Source organism: Diaphorina citri, unplaced genomic scaffold (assembly GCF_000475195.1).
Source record: "Diaphorina citri unplaced genomic scaffold, Diaci psyllid genome assembly version 1.1 scaffold1999, whole genome shotgun sequence".
Lineage (NCBI taxonomy): Eukaryota > Metazoa > Arthropoda > Insecta > Hemiptera > Psyllidae > Diaphorina > Diaphorina citri.
The window spans coordinates 1-16011 of NW_007379425.1; the positions used below are offsets into that span (position 1 = coordinate 1).

General features: G+C 39.0%; 2 protein-coding genes across 2 annotated transcripts; both read left to right on the forward strand.

Moving 5' to 3' along the window:
* Nucleotides 1–2658: 2658 nt before the first annotated feature.
* On the forward strand, nucleotides 2659–10152 carry LOC103517874. The gene is made up of 5 exons (XM_008482924.3): nucleotides 2659–2830; nucleotides 7393–7632; nucleotides 8236–8494; nucleotides 9721–9767; nucleotides 10090–10152. The coding sequence occupies exons 2-5, from the start codon at nucleotides 7588–7590 to the stop codon at nucleotides 10150–10152; spliced, it is 414 nt and encodes a 137-aa protein (XP_008481146.1). The 5' UTR covers nucleotides 2659–2830; nucleotides 7393–7587.
* A 1304-nt stretch (nucleotides 10153–11456) lies between these two features.
* Nucleotides 11457–13235, forward strand: LOC103517875 (beta-1,4-glucuronyltransferase 1-like). Its single transcript, XM_026829824.1, has 4 exons — nucleotides 11457–11485; nucleotides 11616–11766; nucleotides 12185–12367; nucleotides 12656–13235. The coding sequence occupies exons 1-4, from the start codon at nucleotides 11457–11459 to the stop codon at nucleotides 12746–12748; spliced, it is 456 nt and encodes a 151-aa protein (XP_026685625.1). The 3' UTR covers nucleotides 12749–13235.
* Nucleotides 13236–16011: the final 2776 nt, after the last annotated feature.

The window sequence follows — 16011 nt, forward strand, 5'->3', positions numbered from 1 at the left end:
ACATGTTCCCAAAGGACGCTACAGCTCTACTGTTCAGGACCTCCACTTGATGAACCAATCAGGTGAGCTTTTTTTTTATACTAGAAAAAATAAATAAATAGAAGTTGCATTTAATGCTTTAACCCCCAGATTATGGGGTTGGACGGACATTTCTTCTCTCAAAATTAACCTGTACCTCGTAATGTCCCGCTCGGGGTGAACTTTATCAAACGAGAACTCGTAAGATAAGGTTCATTCTCGGAAAGGCTGGCTTTCTCCTATCCTTTCCTCTTCGATTTCCGGAAGATAAGACCTCCGTTAGAGTTCCCTTTGTGAACCTCTTTAAAAATGTATAACTTACCTAATCCAGACCAACGTGTTACATTACACTTAATATGTACCTGGGTGGTTGTGGTTGGTTATACGTATACGTATTATAATATTATATCTATAGTATGTTTTTGATAACTTTGAACTCATGACTCATATCACGCGGTTTATTGCCGATCAAAATCTTATCGGATCAATATACTCGTACATATAAGAACCTAAGGAAAATAAGAGAATAAAATATATTGGACAAAAAAAAGAACTATCTAACCAAAGAGAACTTACCTCTCTTGATCTTCATTTATGGAGATGAGCTTTGACATCAGAATAAGGCTTCAAGGTAACTCCTGGAAGATAAAATAAATGTCCTTGATATCCAAATCCTCCTTGAAGAACAGAGGGTATGTGTAGGTGGGTAATTCGTGGGTGTGCAATTCTTACATTACACTTAATATGTACCTGGGTGGTTGGTTATACGTATACGTATTATATCTATAGTATGTTTTTGATAACTTTGAACTCATGACTCATATCACGCGGTTTATTTCCGATCAAAATCTTATCGGATAAATATACATGTAAGAACCTAAGGAAAATAAGAGAATAAAATATATTGGACAAAAAAAGAACTATCTAACCAAAGAGAACTTACCTCTCTTGATCTTCATTTATGGAGATGAGCTTTGACATTATCAGAATAAGGCTTCAAGGTAACTCCTGTGGAAGATAAAATAAATGTCCTTGATATCCAAATCCTCCTTGAAGAACAGAGGGTATGTGTAGGTGGGTAATTCGTGGGTGTGCAATTTTCTTGATCAAATGCCCGGTTTAACAAATGGCGTGATGGTATTTCTGCGGCATAGCTACAGAAACATCGAGAGGAATCATGACCTTTCCATAGATATAAGCCTATAGGTATAGCTTATTAGATTACAACCTTTCCATAGATATATAGTTCTTGGATAAATGTCCTTGAAATCCATACCCTCTTTGAAGAACATCAGAGGGTACGTGTAGGTGGGTGTGCAATTTTCTTGATCAAATGCCCGGTTTAACAAATGGCGTGATGGTATTTCTGCGGCATAGCTATAGAAACATCGAGAGGAATCATGACCTTTCCATAGATATAAGCCTATAGGTATAGCTTATTAGATTACAACCTTTCCATAGATATATAGTCCACTATAGCCTATATGATTATCATGTAACAGTTGATTGAAAATGTGGCCTTATCTACTATGAAGTAATAGCGCGAAATAGTTTGCAAAATTAACGTTTAAATTATATTAATTGATTAAACTTATTAGTTATGCGTTTCTACATTTCTCATGGAGCCTGGTTAGAAATCATGCAAGGATTTACAGAGTGGCCCTTTTGATCACTTTGAGAAGCTGGATTTCAAAAAAATCCGTACCCTATCCAATAGATTGAATAGATAGATCATAGATTGTTGAAGTTCGATATAAAGCTAAAACGAATCAAATTTCAAGGCATAAAATGAGATATTTTAACGAGTTTTCTAAAAAAAGACCAATGTACAATTCGATTTCAAGGAAGCCTCGCCTCAAATTTGTATAATGGGCACGCTTTGGTTCGAAAAGAAAGGTCGAAACAACCTAAATTGTAGTCGTGTTAGTAAATAGAGCGCCTAATCTCTCGCGCAATTACTCCTCTTGTCCTAGATTGGACATGATCACTTTGTGAACCTGGATTTCAAAAAAATCCAGGCCCTATCCAATAGATTGAATAGATAGATCATAGATGCAAGGGTTTGCAGAATGGCCCTTTTGATCACTTTGAGAACCTGGATTTCAAAAAAATCCGTACCCTATCCAATAGATTGAATAGATAGATCATAGATTGTTGAAGTTCGATATAAAGCTAAAACGAATACCTACAGTATACAAATAGGGGATCATACATAAGACAACCAGGAAGGTTATGGTCGTACATTCTCTGATCCCATAATTTCTTTATTTGCCATTAGCCATTATCATTAACTGGATATTTTCCTTATTTGAACTCTTTAGTTTTTCAGCTTAAAGTCCAATACGGACGCAAAGGTAAAATATAATGGAAATTACATAGATAAAGTTGTTGACATTCATTATCAAAGAATGCGAATTGGAGAAAGTTATCTCTAGAGAGCAAAGAGGAAAAAGGAGAGGAATAAAATGAGAAAGAAAAACAAAAGGGAAAAATAAATGAGAAAAACACAGATAAAAGCGGGAAAAGAGGGAGGAAAGTGGGTAAATTCCTATGCATTCCCAGAAGAATAAGCAACGCATGCGCTTTCCAGTACTACAAAGCCGACAGATCGATAAGATAAAGGAGAAAGGGGGGCTAAATATTTCCCGCAGACGGTCAGGGAATTTCTTAACGTATTGTACGAACTTAATCATGTGTTTTTTCTTTGGGTGAAAGTGAGTTAGTAGTGTCAAGTTTTGAGAATTTTCTTCTTAAATTCCTCAGTCTAGTTATTTTCAAGCATATGAAGAAAGAAGACGAAGCTTCATAAATGGTAAGTTAAAATTGGAAATTTCTGAAACAAGAATATGTAAGATGTAGGGTCACATAGCGTTACGACGTAGAGTCAGATTGTATCATTGAATTGCTCTAATATTCTTATTAGGAATTCCTCTTATTAAGTAGACATGATTTCAATAGAAAAATTGGAAATTTTTGTATACAATTTCTCGTTTTGTATACAAAATATCTCGTTTTCTTGTGGCGCACAGGCTGCGAGGCATTCCCTCTATTGTGCATTTGCTTAGTGATTCCTGGGGCTAAGGCTTTGACGATCTATTAGTGTTCCCATTACTATCTCGCTAGAATTGGGTCTCGGGTTAGATTCTGCTAGGATTCAGGAATATGTACTTCAGTTTTTAATCTGGAATGTGTGGATCAGGCCAAGTTATCACAATCAACTCCATTTGGGCACACGGAGTGTCATCTTGAGAATCAGCTAGCAGTTGTGTCTTGAAAAATTCCCCTTCGTACATTCGCATAAGCTCAACCCATCCTTTGGGGCAGTTGCCTCTACACCTAAGCCTCAGAGTTGGAAAAAAATCCCCATCTGTTCAAGTTTCGCTGATCGGCAAATAGTGAGCAAATGAAGACGTCACTTGAAGTTTGCATATTCTTAACTTTCACCCTTGATTTTTCCAGACGAGGCCAAGAGAAGAGTGAGGCGAGGGATTGTGGATGAATGCCATGATCTATCAGCGTGATCAAATAATCGAAATTGCAATCGTAAAAGTAATTTTTGTCAACTTATCTGGGTTTAGCAATCACCGCGGTGGAAAGGACAAGATTTCAAAAAATCTAGTTATCATCTTTGCAGAATGAACACTGAACAGTAGATGCTCGTATATCTTGACAGTTCTGTAGGCAGTATAGGCCCATCCAATGTTCATCAGGCAAATTCTCTGATAGCTTGATGAGTTGTAAAAAGTGTTCCCATTACTATCTCGCTAGAATTGGGTCTTGGGTTAGATTCTGCTAGGATTCAGGAATATGTACTTCAGTTTTTATTCTGGAATGTGTGGATCAGGCCAAGTTATCACTTATCTCAATGAGCAACTCCACTTGGGCACACGGAGTGTCATCTTGAGAATCAGCTAGCAGTTGTGTCTTGAAAAATTCCCCTTCGTACTTTCGCATAAGCTTAACCCATCCTTTGGGGCAGTTGCCCTTACACCTAAGCCTCAGAGTGGGAAAAAAATCCCCATCTGTTCAAGTTTCGCTGATCGGCAAATAGTGAGCAAATGAAGACGTTACTAACTTGAAGTTTGCATATTCTTAACTTTCACCCTTGATTTTTCCAGACGAGGCCAAGAGAAGAGTGAGGCGAGGGATTGTGGATGAATGTTGCATCAGGACATGTTCCCAAAGGACGCTACAGCTCTACTGTTCAGGACCTCCACTTGATGAACCAATCAGGTGAGCTTTTTTTTTATTTGCAAGTTGCCCAATACTTCCGTTTCCTACCTTTTGCTTTGCCAAATGGAGCACCACCGTTTTTGTACATATGCGTTTTTGTTCCCGATACCTACCTGCATTTTTTGCTAGATTTAGATTACCCAAATACTTCAACAGAATGTTATTTTCCATAAACACAAACATAGTATGGGAAGGTATGTTGTAGATAATGTATAGGATTGTTCAGAAATTTTTACTCTGTGTTTCGAGATCGGAAATTATTCTTAACTTTGTCTTTTGGCAATTCTGTTAAATTTATCTACTTTAATTGTTCTTCTCTTGACAACTGACTTATTTGATTTTACCTGACTGCAAAGTAAAATAATTCTGATGGTATAATTCGTACCCATGTCTAACTATCGCTATTTACGGCATCCCTTCCAATGGCTAACGTTGTATAAATAAATCAAACTTATGACACTTATATGTTATAGTTTTCCATGTCTCTCTCTGTACCTCTATCTCTCTCAGCAATAAATATGTTTCCATGTTTTGTAAATACATAATAATACTGTCTTCGAATTTCATTATCATTCTGATGGTATAATTCGTACCCATGTCTAACTATCGCTATTTACGGCATCCCTTCCTATGGTTCTATTTTACTAACGTTGTATAAATAAATCAAACTTATGACACTTATATGTTATAGTTTTCCATGTCTCTCTCTCTGTACCTCTATCTCTCTCAGCAATAAATATGTTTCCATGTTTTGTAAATACATAATAATACTGTCTTCGAATTTCATTATCAATTATCACTCTTTAGTTTTTCAGCTTAAAGTCCAATACGGACGCAATGGTAAAATATAATGGAAATTATATAGATAAAGTTGTTGACATTCATTATCAAAGAATGCAAATTGGAGAAAGTTATCTCTAGGGAGCAAAGAGAAAAAGAGGAAAAAGGAAAGGAATAAAATGAGAAAGAAAAACAAAAGGGAAAAATAAATGAGAAAAACACAAATGAAAGCGGGAAAAGAGGGAGGAAAGTGGGTAAATTCCTATGCATTCCCAGAAGAATAAGCAACACATGCGCTCTCAAGTATACAAAGCCGACAGATCGATAAGATAAAGGAGAAAGGGGGGCTAAATATTTCCCGCAGACGGTCAGGGAATTTCTTAACGTATTGTACGAACTTAATCATGTGCTTTTTCTTTGGGTGAAAGTGAGTTAGTAGTGTCCAGTTTTGACAATTTTCTTCTTAAATTCCAAAGTCTAGTTATTTTCAAGCATATGAAGAAAGAAAAAAGCGGGAAAAGAGGGAGGAAAGTGGGTAAATTCCTATGCATTCCCAGAAGAATTAGCAACACATGCGCTCTCAAGTATATACAAAGCCGACAGATCGATAAGACAAAGTAGAAAGCGGGGCAAAATATTTCCCGCAGACGGTCAGGGAATTTCTTAGCGTATTGAAAGTACGAGCTTAATCATGTGTTCTTTGTTTGGGGTGAAAGTGAGTTAGTAGTGTCCAGTTTTGACAATTTTCTTCTTAAATTCCAAAGTCTAGTTATTTTCAAGCATATGAAGAAAGAAGACGAAGCTTCATAAATGGTAAGTTAAAATTGGAAATTTCTGAAACAAGAATATGTGGAAAACAATTTATTGTAATGAGAACACAAAGTGCATAGTAGGTAGAGATAACAGGTAACAACATTACTAGATGATGAACTAATCAAGTAATCATTAAGTAATAATAGAAAATAGTAATAAAGTCAGTGTAACCCCTGCACTTAAAAAATACAGTTAATGTTTAGAGCAAGAAGAATAATGGTAATAGTATCAGACTTAAAAATAAATAGCTCACCTCTATAGGGAATTGAGCTAAAAATAACTAGACTAGATCTTGAAAAATCACTCTTTTGCCTAGGTTATGGAGACTCAACAGATGACTGAAAATTATCACTCGGATCAACAGTGTGTACAACAAGAAGAATAATGGTAATAGTATCAGACTTAAAAATAAATAGCTCACCCCTAAAGGGAATTTAGCCAAAAATAACTAGATCTTGAAAAATCACTCTTTTGCCTAGGTTATGGAGACTCAACAGATGACTGAAAATTATCACTCGGATCAACAGTGTGTACAAGAGGATTTAACCCAATCAACTGCACCAAACAATGACGTACTTCCTGGATCATCCATTTTCTAAACCCCGGCATTTTCAGTAAACCAGAATAGAATATTTCTTTGTAAACCCATACACCTTGGCAGCATGAAATATCACTCCCTTTATTATTTGAAACGCGGTGCCCTCCAGGTAAGTACTTACATGAAATCCATAAAAAAAATAACAATAAAAATAAAAAAAAAAACATCAAAACTTTGGGAGATTTTTCTTTGAAGAGACAAAATATTGCCAATTTCTAATCATTGAAACCTTTAGGTAACTATAGAAATGGCTGAAAAGTTAACCACGAAATTGTGTCCTTCTTGAGGAAATTCATCAAGGCCCGAGGATAACAGCTTAACTCCATACACAAAAAGCCCTCTCAGAGGCTTAGGTGTAGGGGCAAACAGCTATGAAGGATGGGTTGAGCTTATACGAATCTAGTTGGTATTTGGACCAAGCGTGCCGGGAGGCGCGCGAACGTCAAGAGTTCGAAGCGCCGCACCGCCCGGCCTATATTAACACGAAATAGAGTTTCAAGGTTTTTGGGTATTTTCAAGTCAACTTTTCTCCCTATAAACCAACGACAAAACATCCACTTCCTCAAAACATACGACATTCTGTCCACTTTCCAGAACTGGGGTAAAACACCTTTTGCAGAAATTAGGAAACACAGAGGGTTCGAAAAGAACGAAAGGGAGTTGAAGGAAACGAAAAAAAAAGCTCACAAAACACTAATTAAAACAAATGTGAGCCGCGTGTTATCAAGCAATTGTTGTTTACTTCAAAGGAATCCCAGTATCAACCTAAAAGGAGACTTTGAAATGTATGGTGATAAGCAAGGTGTCGGGAAGCCTGTGAGCTACAGTTAATGTTTAGAACAAGAACAATAATGGTAGGTAATAGTATCAGACTTAAAAATAAATAGCTCACCCCTATAGGGAATTTAGCTAAAAATAACTAGATCTTGAAAAATCACTCTTTTGCCTAGGTTATGGAGACTCAACAGATGACTGAAAATTATCAGTCGGATCAACAGTGTGTACAAGAGGATTTAACCCAATCAACTGCACAAAACAATGACGTACTTCCTGGATCATCCATTTTCTAAACCCCGGCGTCCCCGGCATTTTCAGTAAACCAGAATTCCAGAATATTTCTTTGTAAACCCACACACCTTGGCATCATGAAATATCACTCCCTTTATTATTTGAAACGCGGTGCCCTCCAGGTAAGTACTTACATGAAATCCATATAAAAAAAATAATAAATAAAAAACATCAAAACTTTGGGAGTTTTTTCTTCGAAGAGACAAAATATTGCCAATTTCTAATTATTGAAACCTTTCGGTAATTATAGAAATGGCTGAAAAGTTAACCACAAAATTGTGTCCTTCTTTAGGAAATTCATCAAGGCCCGAGGATAACAGCTTAACTCCATACACAAAAAGCCCTCTCAGAGGCTTAGGTGTAGGGGCAAACAGCTATGAAGGATGGGTTGAGCTTATACGAATCTAGTTGGTATTTGGACCAAGCGTGCCGGGAGGCGCGCGAACGTCAAGAGATCGAAGCGCCGCACCGCCCGGCCTATATTAACACGAAATGGAGTTTCAAGGTTTTTGGGTATTTTCAACTCAACTTTTCTCCCTATAAACCAACGACAAAACATCCACTTCCTCAAAACATACGACATTCTGTCCACTTTCCAGAACTGGGGTAAAATACGAATTAGAGTTTCAAGGTTTTTGGGTATTTTCAACTCAACTTTTCTCCCTATAAACCAACGAAAAAACATCCAGTTCCTCAAAACATACGACATTCTGTCCACTTTCCAGAACTGGGGTAAAAAGCGATCCAACACGTCCACCCTGGTGTTCATTCTCTTCCTCTTCACTTTGCTCAACATTGGCGTGTTCAATTTCTTCCGAGCCTCATGTCCTCCAGCCACCATCTCCATCAAATACATCGAAGATCAACTCAGGACGCCCAACTTCGTCAGCTTGCTGTTCGATGCTGGCGAAAATACCACGGAGAGCTTCCCCCACCCTGACGGATCAGCAAGGTCTTCCACATTCAACATGAATGTTCAGTTAGGTCAGTCCCTCCCTGCCCTGAGCGTGAAAACATACAATATTGGATTCTTTGAGGTGTGTCCACACATAGACGACGGTCGACGTCGTCGATCTACTATATCAATGGTTGATCGACGAGGTGAATCTATGTGGTCGAGGCAGTGTACTCCACCCTGACGGATCAGCAAGGTCTTCCATATTCAACATGAATGTTCAGTTAGGTCAGTCCCTCCCTGCCCTGAGCGTGAAAACATACAATATTGGATTCTTTAAGGTGTGTCCACGTCCACACATAGACGACGGTCGACGTCGTCGATCTACTATATCAATGGTTGATCGACGAGGTGAATCTATGTGGTCGAGGCAGTGTACTGTGTTATTTCTTTCAAAAAAATAGTTACGTACATATAATCATGTTCATTACTTATTTCGTACTAAGTTAACTAAGTAAGTGTCACACAAGCCTTACAGAGGTCTTAGATCTCAGATTCAATTCTAGGGGATTGCGTGTAGCTCTGTCTTGGCTTTTGTAGCTCTGTGCTTGATTAATAATACATAAAATGGTGATCAAAAGTATCCGCGGGCCGGACCTCGAGAATCGTACGGTTCGGCCGTTATTTAACGTTCAATCTTTGAAAAAGCTCAAAAAGTGTTCGCAATGCTCAGGCCTTTAGATTTCAGCCAAACTCGCTTGAACTTGGCACAGATATTCGACAAATTACGTAAATCAAAAGTATCCTTGGGCCCTGTTTCCAGAAGGTACGGTTCGGCCGTTATTCCGGGAAAAAAATTAAAAAGAACTAGCGGTTCTCACGACTTTACCTTTAGCCCCAGGTCGCTCAAATTTTGCAGACAGCTTCCATAATTAATGATTAATAATAAATGGAGGAAAAGGGAGAGGGAAAATGTAATTGAACAAACATAATATGTAGTACTTACCTATCAAATATCTGCCATCTTGTTTTTAATTTTGACGCAAAAGGGATCACTTTCAAAAATACATTCGGTGTCAATTCAATACGTAGTCATCATCATAATTGTCCAATACATGCCTCGCTCTAGTCATTGTTATTCTTAATCACAATATTCGTCTCAAGTCTAATTTGAGAAACAAAGTGTTATGACCACATTTTAGGTCACCGGAAAAAGCTGTGGGTCGTCGGACCACATTCAAATTTCATGTCTTTTTCTCCGACGGAAAAATAAAAAGTCCATCACATTTCACGTACTGATGTTTCTTTTTCACAGGTCGATATGATAACCAGCGATTGTATCGGATATTCGGGCAGTGTACGGTTTCAATCGACATCGATCGACGGCGTTGACTATGTGTGGGCATAGCTTTAGGTACAATAATTTAGAATAGAGTCATTAGAGGGTCTGTAGGATAAAAAAAAAAACCAAGCGCAAATAAAATGGGCCTCAAAATCAATCTTCGCATTCTTCACCACAATATTCGTCTCAAGTCTAATTTGAGAAACAAAGTGTTATGACCACATTTTAGGTCACCCGAAAAAGCTGTGGGTCGTCGGACCACATTCAAATTTCATGTCTTTTTCTCCCAGGGAAAAATAAAAAGTCCATCACATTTCACGTACTGATGTTTCTTTTTCACAGGTCGATATGATAACCAGCGATTGTATCGGATATTCGAATTCTTTAAGGTGTGTCCACACATAGTCGACGTTGTCGATCGACTGGATCAATGGTTGATCGACGAGGTGAATGTATGTGGTCGAGGCAGTGTACGGTTTCAATCGACATCGATCGACGGCGTTGACTATGTGTGGGCATAGCTTTAGGTACAATAATTTAGTATATGGACACGAGTATTATTTGACCACATAATAACAATAGAGCCCACTGGACTGTCAAAATAAGACATCCTACATCTAGTTCCATTATAACAACAATAACTTATGGCTTGTGGCACATCCACCATCAATATAATAACAATAATAAATTCCATTTATATCACATACATTTAACACGGTTTCACAACTTTGTTTTCCCCCAATCAACTTACAATACTCTGTATATCGGATTGCAGTTAGTAGGGCGTTTAATCAACATAATAATAGCTTGCAAAATATATCACAAAGTAAAAGTTCGCCACCACAATGCTTGGAGTGCCAAGAGATGAATGAATATTCATCTACAATCAATATGCGACCAACTTCTCCAGGTAAGTATTGTAACTGTTTATGAGCGATTCTTCATTTGAAATGATTCAACGCGTAACTTTGAACCTTCAATCAACTGAAAGTTTTAAACATTAAGCTGTGTCCACACATAGTCAACCCCGTCGATCAACGAGGTGAAGAGGTGAATCTATGTTGTCGAGGCAGTGTACAGTTTCAGTCGAAGTCGATCGACGGTGTCCACTAAGTGTGGACATACTTTAGTAATTTCTTGTAAACTTATTTCAGGTGGGAGAACACGACCAATGACGACAGAATTCATATCAGTCATGAGGTGACCAACTTTGAATTCCTGTATGAACCTTTCTACATCTCAGTGGATACTGTGCCTCCTCATGATGAGAGGTTCATAGGCTATGGATACACGAGGAATAGTCAGGTAACACATTTAATCAACATAATAATAGCTTGCAAAATATATCACAAAGTAAAAGTTCGCCACCACAATGCTTGGAGTGCCAAGAGATGAATGGAAACCATTTTACAGCAAAATTTAACCACCAATTTGCTGCGATTGGTTAAATCTCGAACTGGTATTGAAGACAATTCTCAGATAAAGGTTCAAGGTACTTCGTTTGTAATGGACATGCTACAACACAGTTCAAGTGAGTCTAATGTAGTTTCATTGCTACGAAATAAAAACAGTGGAACGAGGTGAAGAGGTGAATCTATGTTGTCGAGGCAGTGTACAGTTTCAGTCGAAGTCGATCGACGGTGTCCACTAAGTGTGGACATACTTTAGTAATTTCTTGTAAACTTATTTCAGGTGGGAGAACACGACCAATGACGACAGAATTCATATCAGTCATGAGGTGACCAACTTTGACGAGGTGAGGAGGTGAATCTATGTTGTCGAGGCAGTGTACGGTTTCAGTCGAAGTCGATCGACGGTGTCGACTAAGTGTGGACATCCTTTAGTAATTTCGTGTAAACTTATTTCAGGTGGGAGAACACGACCAATGACGACAGAATTCATATCAGTCATGAGGTGACCAACTTTGAATTCCTGTATGAACCTTTCTACATCTCAGTGGATACTGTGCCTCCTCATGATGAGAGGTTCATAGGCTATGGATACACGAGGAATAGTCAGGTAACACATTTAATCATGTGAGATGCAGCCCAGAGTCAATTTTGAAATTATTTGTATAACTGAAGGGAAACACAAACCACCAAATACGAGACTTTGTTTAGACTGTGGGGTTAATGGGACTTTTTAGTCCAATTCGGGCAGGATAAACACAGTACTTAGGTATTTTTTTTTTCTATACCACAACTTTGAACTTTTCTTCTACTTTATTGTTTGTTGCTATTATTTTGATTGTGACATACTGTAATAAAATAAATAAAATGGATACCTACATGACCATTGTAAATATTAAGAAATGGGGCATAACTCACCAGCTGTCTATACACTTGTGGCAAAACGAATGCATACAACCACCAATTTGCTGCGATTAAATAAAATAAAGTTAAGGGGGAGTTTAATTAATGGGAGTTCCCATTTTCAGGTGTACGAAATGTTCATCGCGGGCTACACATTCAAAGTACTATCCCCAGTGTTCAACTGTCATTGGGGTCTGCTGACCAAGAAACAAAGACCTCCGTGGCGCGAGGTTCAAAACAACTACAACCGTCTTCTCATGGACGATTTCAAACGGGAAGTGTTCGCCAAGTACAAGTACATACCGCCCGCAGCGCTGAAAACAAAGACCTCCGTGGCGCGAGGTTCAAAATAACTACAACCGTCTTCTCATGGACGATTTCAAACGGGAAGTGTTCGCCAAGTACAAGTACATACCGCCCGCAGTGCTGGCTACAGGCACAGCGGACGTTTCCAGTACTAAAGTGGCGTTTAGTAACGGCGCCACTGGTCATAAGAATACGCCAAAACCCTGACAAGAAGATACGGCCGCTGAAACCGAATCTGATGAGTATGAGGAAGATGAAGAAGAATATTAGCAACCTCCGGTAGACATCAGGCAGCGCTGGCGTCAGGCACAGTGGACGTTTCCAGTACTAAAGTGGCGTTTAGTAACGGCGCCACTGGTCATAAGAATACGCCAAAACCCTGACACGAAGATACGGCCGCTGAAACCGAATCTGATGAGTATGAGGAAGATGAAGAAGAATATTAGCAACCTCCGGTAGACATCATACCAAAGAGGTCCAGGTTCAAATCCCCGTGGGGTAGAATTTTCCCAGCTCTGAGCTTAGAATACTGGGTGCTCTAAGTCTTGTGAGGGCAATCAAGTAGCTAGTTCCAAAAGAGTAGCAGCATTACAAGTAACGAAAATAAATACGGGATATAATTCAGCGAAGTGACTACTTGTGTACTACCCCGATGACTATTAGCGTTGTGTAGGCTGGTTTATTCTTCTTGCTTTATTATAGTCCGTCTTTCGTTCGGTCTGGACTTTATTATTACGGACGTGCATACGTACGACGGACTGTAATACTGCCATTCCAGACAGACGGAAGTTAAAGTCAAAACATGAGTTTATAATTAAACATATCAAGTCATCACACATTTCCAATTTCACTAGATGTGTCCTCGTACCAAACCGTGTGCTTCTCAGCAAAATTCAGATTTAACCCATTCTGCTAACAAGACTGATTTTATGTAGACGATATACTTTAGAAAAAGTTAGGGGTATTCGAATTTCGATTTCGGGTCGATTGGTGAAAAAAACTCATCTTAAAAAATAAAATAAAGTTAAGGGGGAGTTTAATTAATGGGAGTTCCCATTTTCAGGTGTACGAAATGTTCATCGCGGGCTACACATTCAAAGTACTATCCCCAGTGTTCAACTGTCATTGGGGTCTGCTGACCAAGAAACAAAGACCTCCGTGGCGCGAGGTTCAAAACAACTACAACCGTCTTCTCATGGACGATTTCAAACGGGAAGTGTTCGCCAAGTACAAGTACATACCGCCCGCAGCGCTGGCGTCAGGCACAGCGGACGTTTCCAGTACTAAAGTGGCGTTCAGTAACGGCGCCACTGGTCATAAGAATACGCCAAAACCCTGACACGAAGATACGGCCGCTGAAACCGAATCTGATGAATATGAGGAAGATGAAGAAGAATATTAGCAACCTCCGGTAGACATCACACCAAAGAGGTCCAGGTTCAAATCCCCGTGGGGTAGAATTTTCCCAGCTTTGAGCTTAGAATACTGGGTGCTCTAAGTCTTGTGAGGGCAATCAAGTAGCTAGTTCCAAAAGAGTAGCAGCATTACAAGTAACGAAAAAGTCGCTAGCTCTTACCGTTTTCGAGATATTTTGTTTACAGACAGACACACAGATACACACACGGACCAATGGCTGAAACTTTGGATTTATAGGCTCTAGGGACCTCAAAACGTGTTTTGGCATCAAAAACTGACCATCGAAAATTTGACCCGATTACATTACTTTCCTTCCTATAGGTCAGCGAAGTGACTACTTGTGTACTACCCCGATGACTATTAGCGTTGTGTAGACTGGTTTATTCTTCCTGCCATAGGCGGTTCTTGCCTAAATTTTTGGGGGGGCTTGATTTTGAAGGTACACCTTCAAAATTTTGATTTAGCTTTATGTAAAAATTAAAAAATGGTGTTTTGGATTATTATTCTGAAATCCAATTTTATCTAGTGTAAGAGGCCCTGATAACTTTGGGGGGGCTTAAGCGCTGGTTTATTCTTCCTGCTTTATTATAGTCCGTCTTTCGTTCGGTCTGGACTTTATTATTACGGACGTACATACGTACGACGGACTGTAATACTGCCATTCCAGACAAACAGACGGAAGTTAAAGTCAAAACATGAGTTTATAATTAAACATATCAAGTCATCACACATTTCCAATTTCACTAGATGTGTCCTCCTGACTTTATTATTACGGACGTGCATACGTACGACGGACTGTAATACTGCCATTCCAGACAGACAGACGGAAGTTAAAGTCAAAACATGAGTTTATAATTTAAACATATCAAGTCATCACACATTTCCAATTTCACTAGATGTGTCCTCCTACCAAACCGTGTGCTTCTCAGCAAAATTCAGATTTGACCTAAACCCATTCTGCTAACAAGACTGATTTTATGTAGACGATATACTTTATCTTCCTTCTCTCTATGATTTCGGGATGATAAGACCTTAGCAGTTACAGTTCCCTCTGTCAAACCTCTTTTTTTCAATTTTAAAACACACACACAAACAGTTACACAGAGTTTCAAGGGTTTAACGCCACTGTATAACCATAACCGTCCATTCGCCGAAAATCTACCTGCCTACTCACATTCACCTCACCCAGTCTGAATGGGGCTGGGAAAAGCCAGCAGCACAGAATTGGGTCACCCATCCGGATACCAACTACATAAAACGTTGCTCAACCAAGGTGATTGAGCGGGAACTGGCGTATTCAACGTGCTATCACCGCTGTCTGAAAATTTCCCTGAAACTCGAAGATCTAAAATCCCTATACATATTGACAATTTATATGAACGCCGTGAAATAATCTAGTTATGCAATGTGCTTATCAAGAGAGATCTAAATACCACGTTAGTTAAAGGTTTGAGGGCTATTGCCAGCTTGAAAGGTAGCTCGCCTGCCTTGTAAGCGATCGTGAATTTCAGCTTCTGGCAAACTTTATCCTAAACAGAAAAGGTTTGTTCTCGGAACAACTGGCTTTCTCCCATCTTATTCTCTTTTCTTCTAAAAGAGGGGGAAAAAATTCTCTACAAAAACATTTCAAGGTGGCATTGGCCAGCCACTCACAATCAGGTGACAGACGGACCTCATCTACAATCAATATGCGACCAACTTCTCCAGGTAAGTATTGTAACTGTTAATGAGCGATTCTTCATTTGAAATGATTCAACGCGTAACTTTGAACCTTTAATCAATTGAAAGTTTTAAACATTAAGCTGTATCCACACATAGTCAACCCCGTCGATCAACGAGGTGAAGAGGTGAATCTATGTTGTCGAGGCATTGTATGGTTTCAGTCGAAGTCGATCGACGGTGTCGACTAAGTGTGGACATCCTTTAGTAATTTCTTGTAAACTTATTTCAGGTGGGAGAACACGACCAATGACGACAGAATTCATATCAGTCATGAGGTGACCAACTTTGAATTCCTGTATGAACCTTTCTACATCTCAGTGGATACTGTGCCTCCTCATGATGAGAGGTTCATAGGCACCAACCTCGGTGGTGTAGTGGTTAGCGCGGTGGACTTCGGATCTGGAGGTTGGTGGTTCGAGTCCAAGTCAAGTCATCAGGTAACACATTTAATCAACATAATAATAGCTTGCAAAATATATCACAAAGTAAAAGTTCGCCACCACAATGC

What these genes read in the sequence shown, in the direction of transcription:
- LOC103517874 (XM_008482924.3), top strand. Translation starts at nt 7,588, where the DNA reads ATGAAATATCACTCCCTTTATTATTTGAAACGCGGTGCCCTCCAG. An exon ending in TGAAACGCGGTGCCCTCCAG is followed by an intron (nt 7,633 to 8,235) that starts GTAAGTACTTAC and finishes TCCACTTTCCAG; the next exon opens with AACTGGGGTAAAAAGCGATC. An exon ending in GGATATTCGGGCAGTGTACG is followed by an intron (nt 9,768 to 10,089) that starts GTTTCAATCGAC and finishes TCTTTTTCACAG; the next exon opens with GTCGATATGATAACCAGCGA.
- LOC103517875 (XM_026829824.1), top strand. Translation starts at nt 11,457, where the DNA reads ATGACGACAGAATTCATATCAGTCATGAG. An exon ending in GAATTCATATCAGTCATGAG is followed by an intron (nt 11,486 to 11,615) that starts GTGACCAACTTT and finishes AACTTATTTCAG; the next exon opens with GTGGGAGAACACGACCAATG. An exon ending in GATACACGAGGAATAGTCAG is followed by an intron (nt 11,767 to 12,184) that starts GTAACACATTTA and finishes TCCCATTTTCAG; the next exon opens with GTGTACGAAATGTTCATCGC.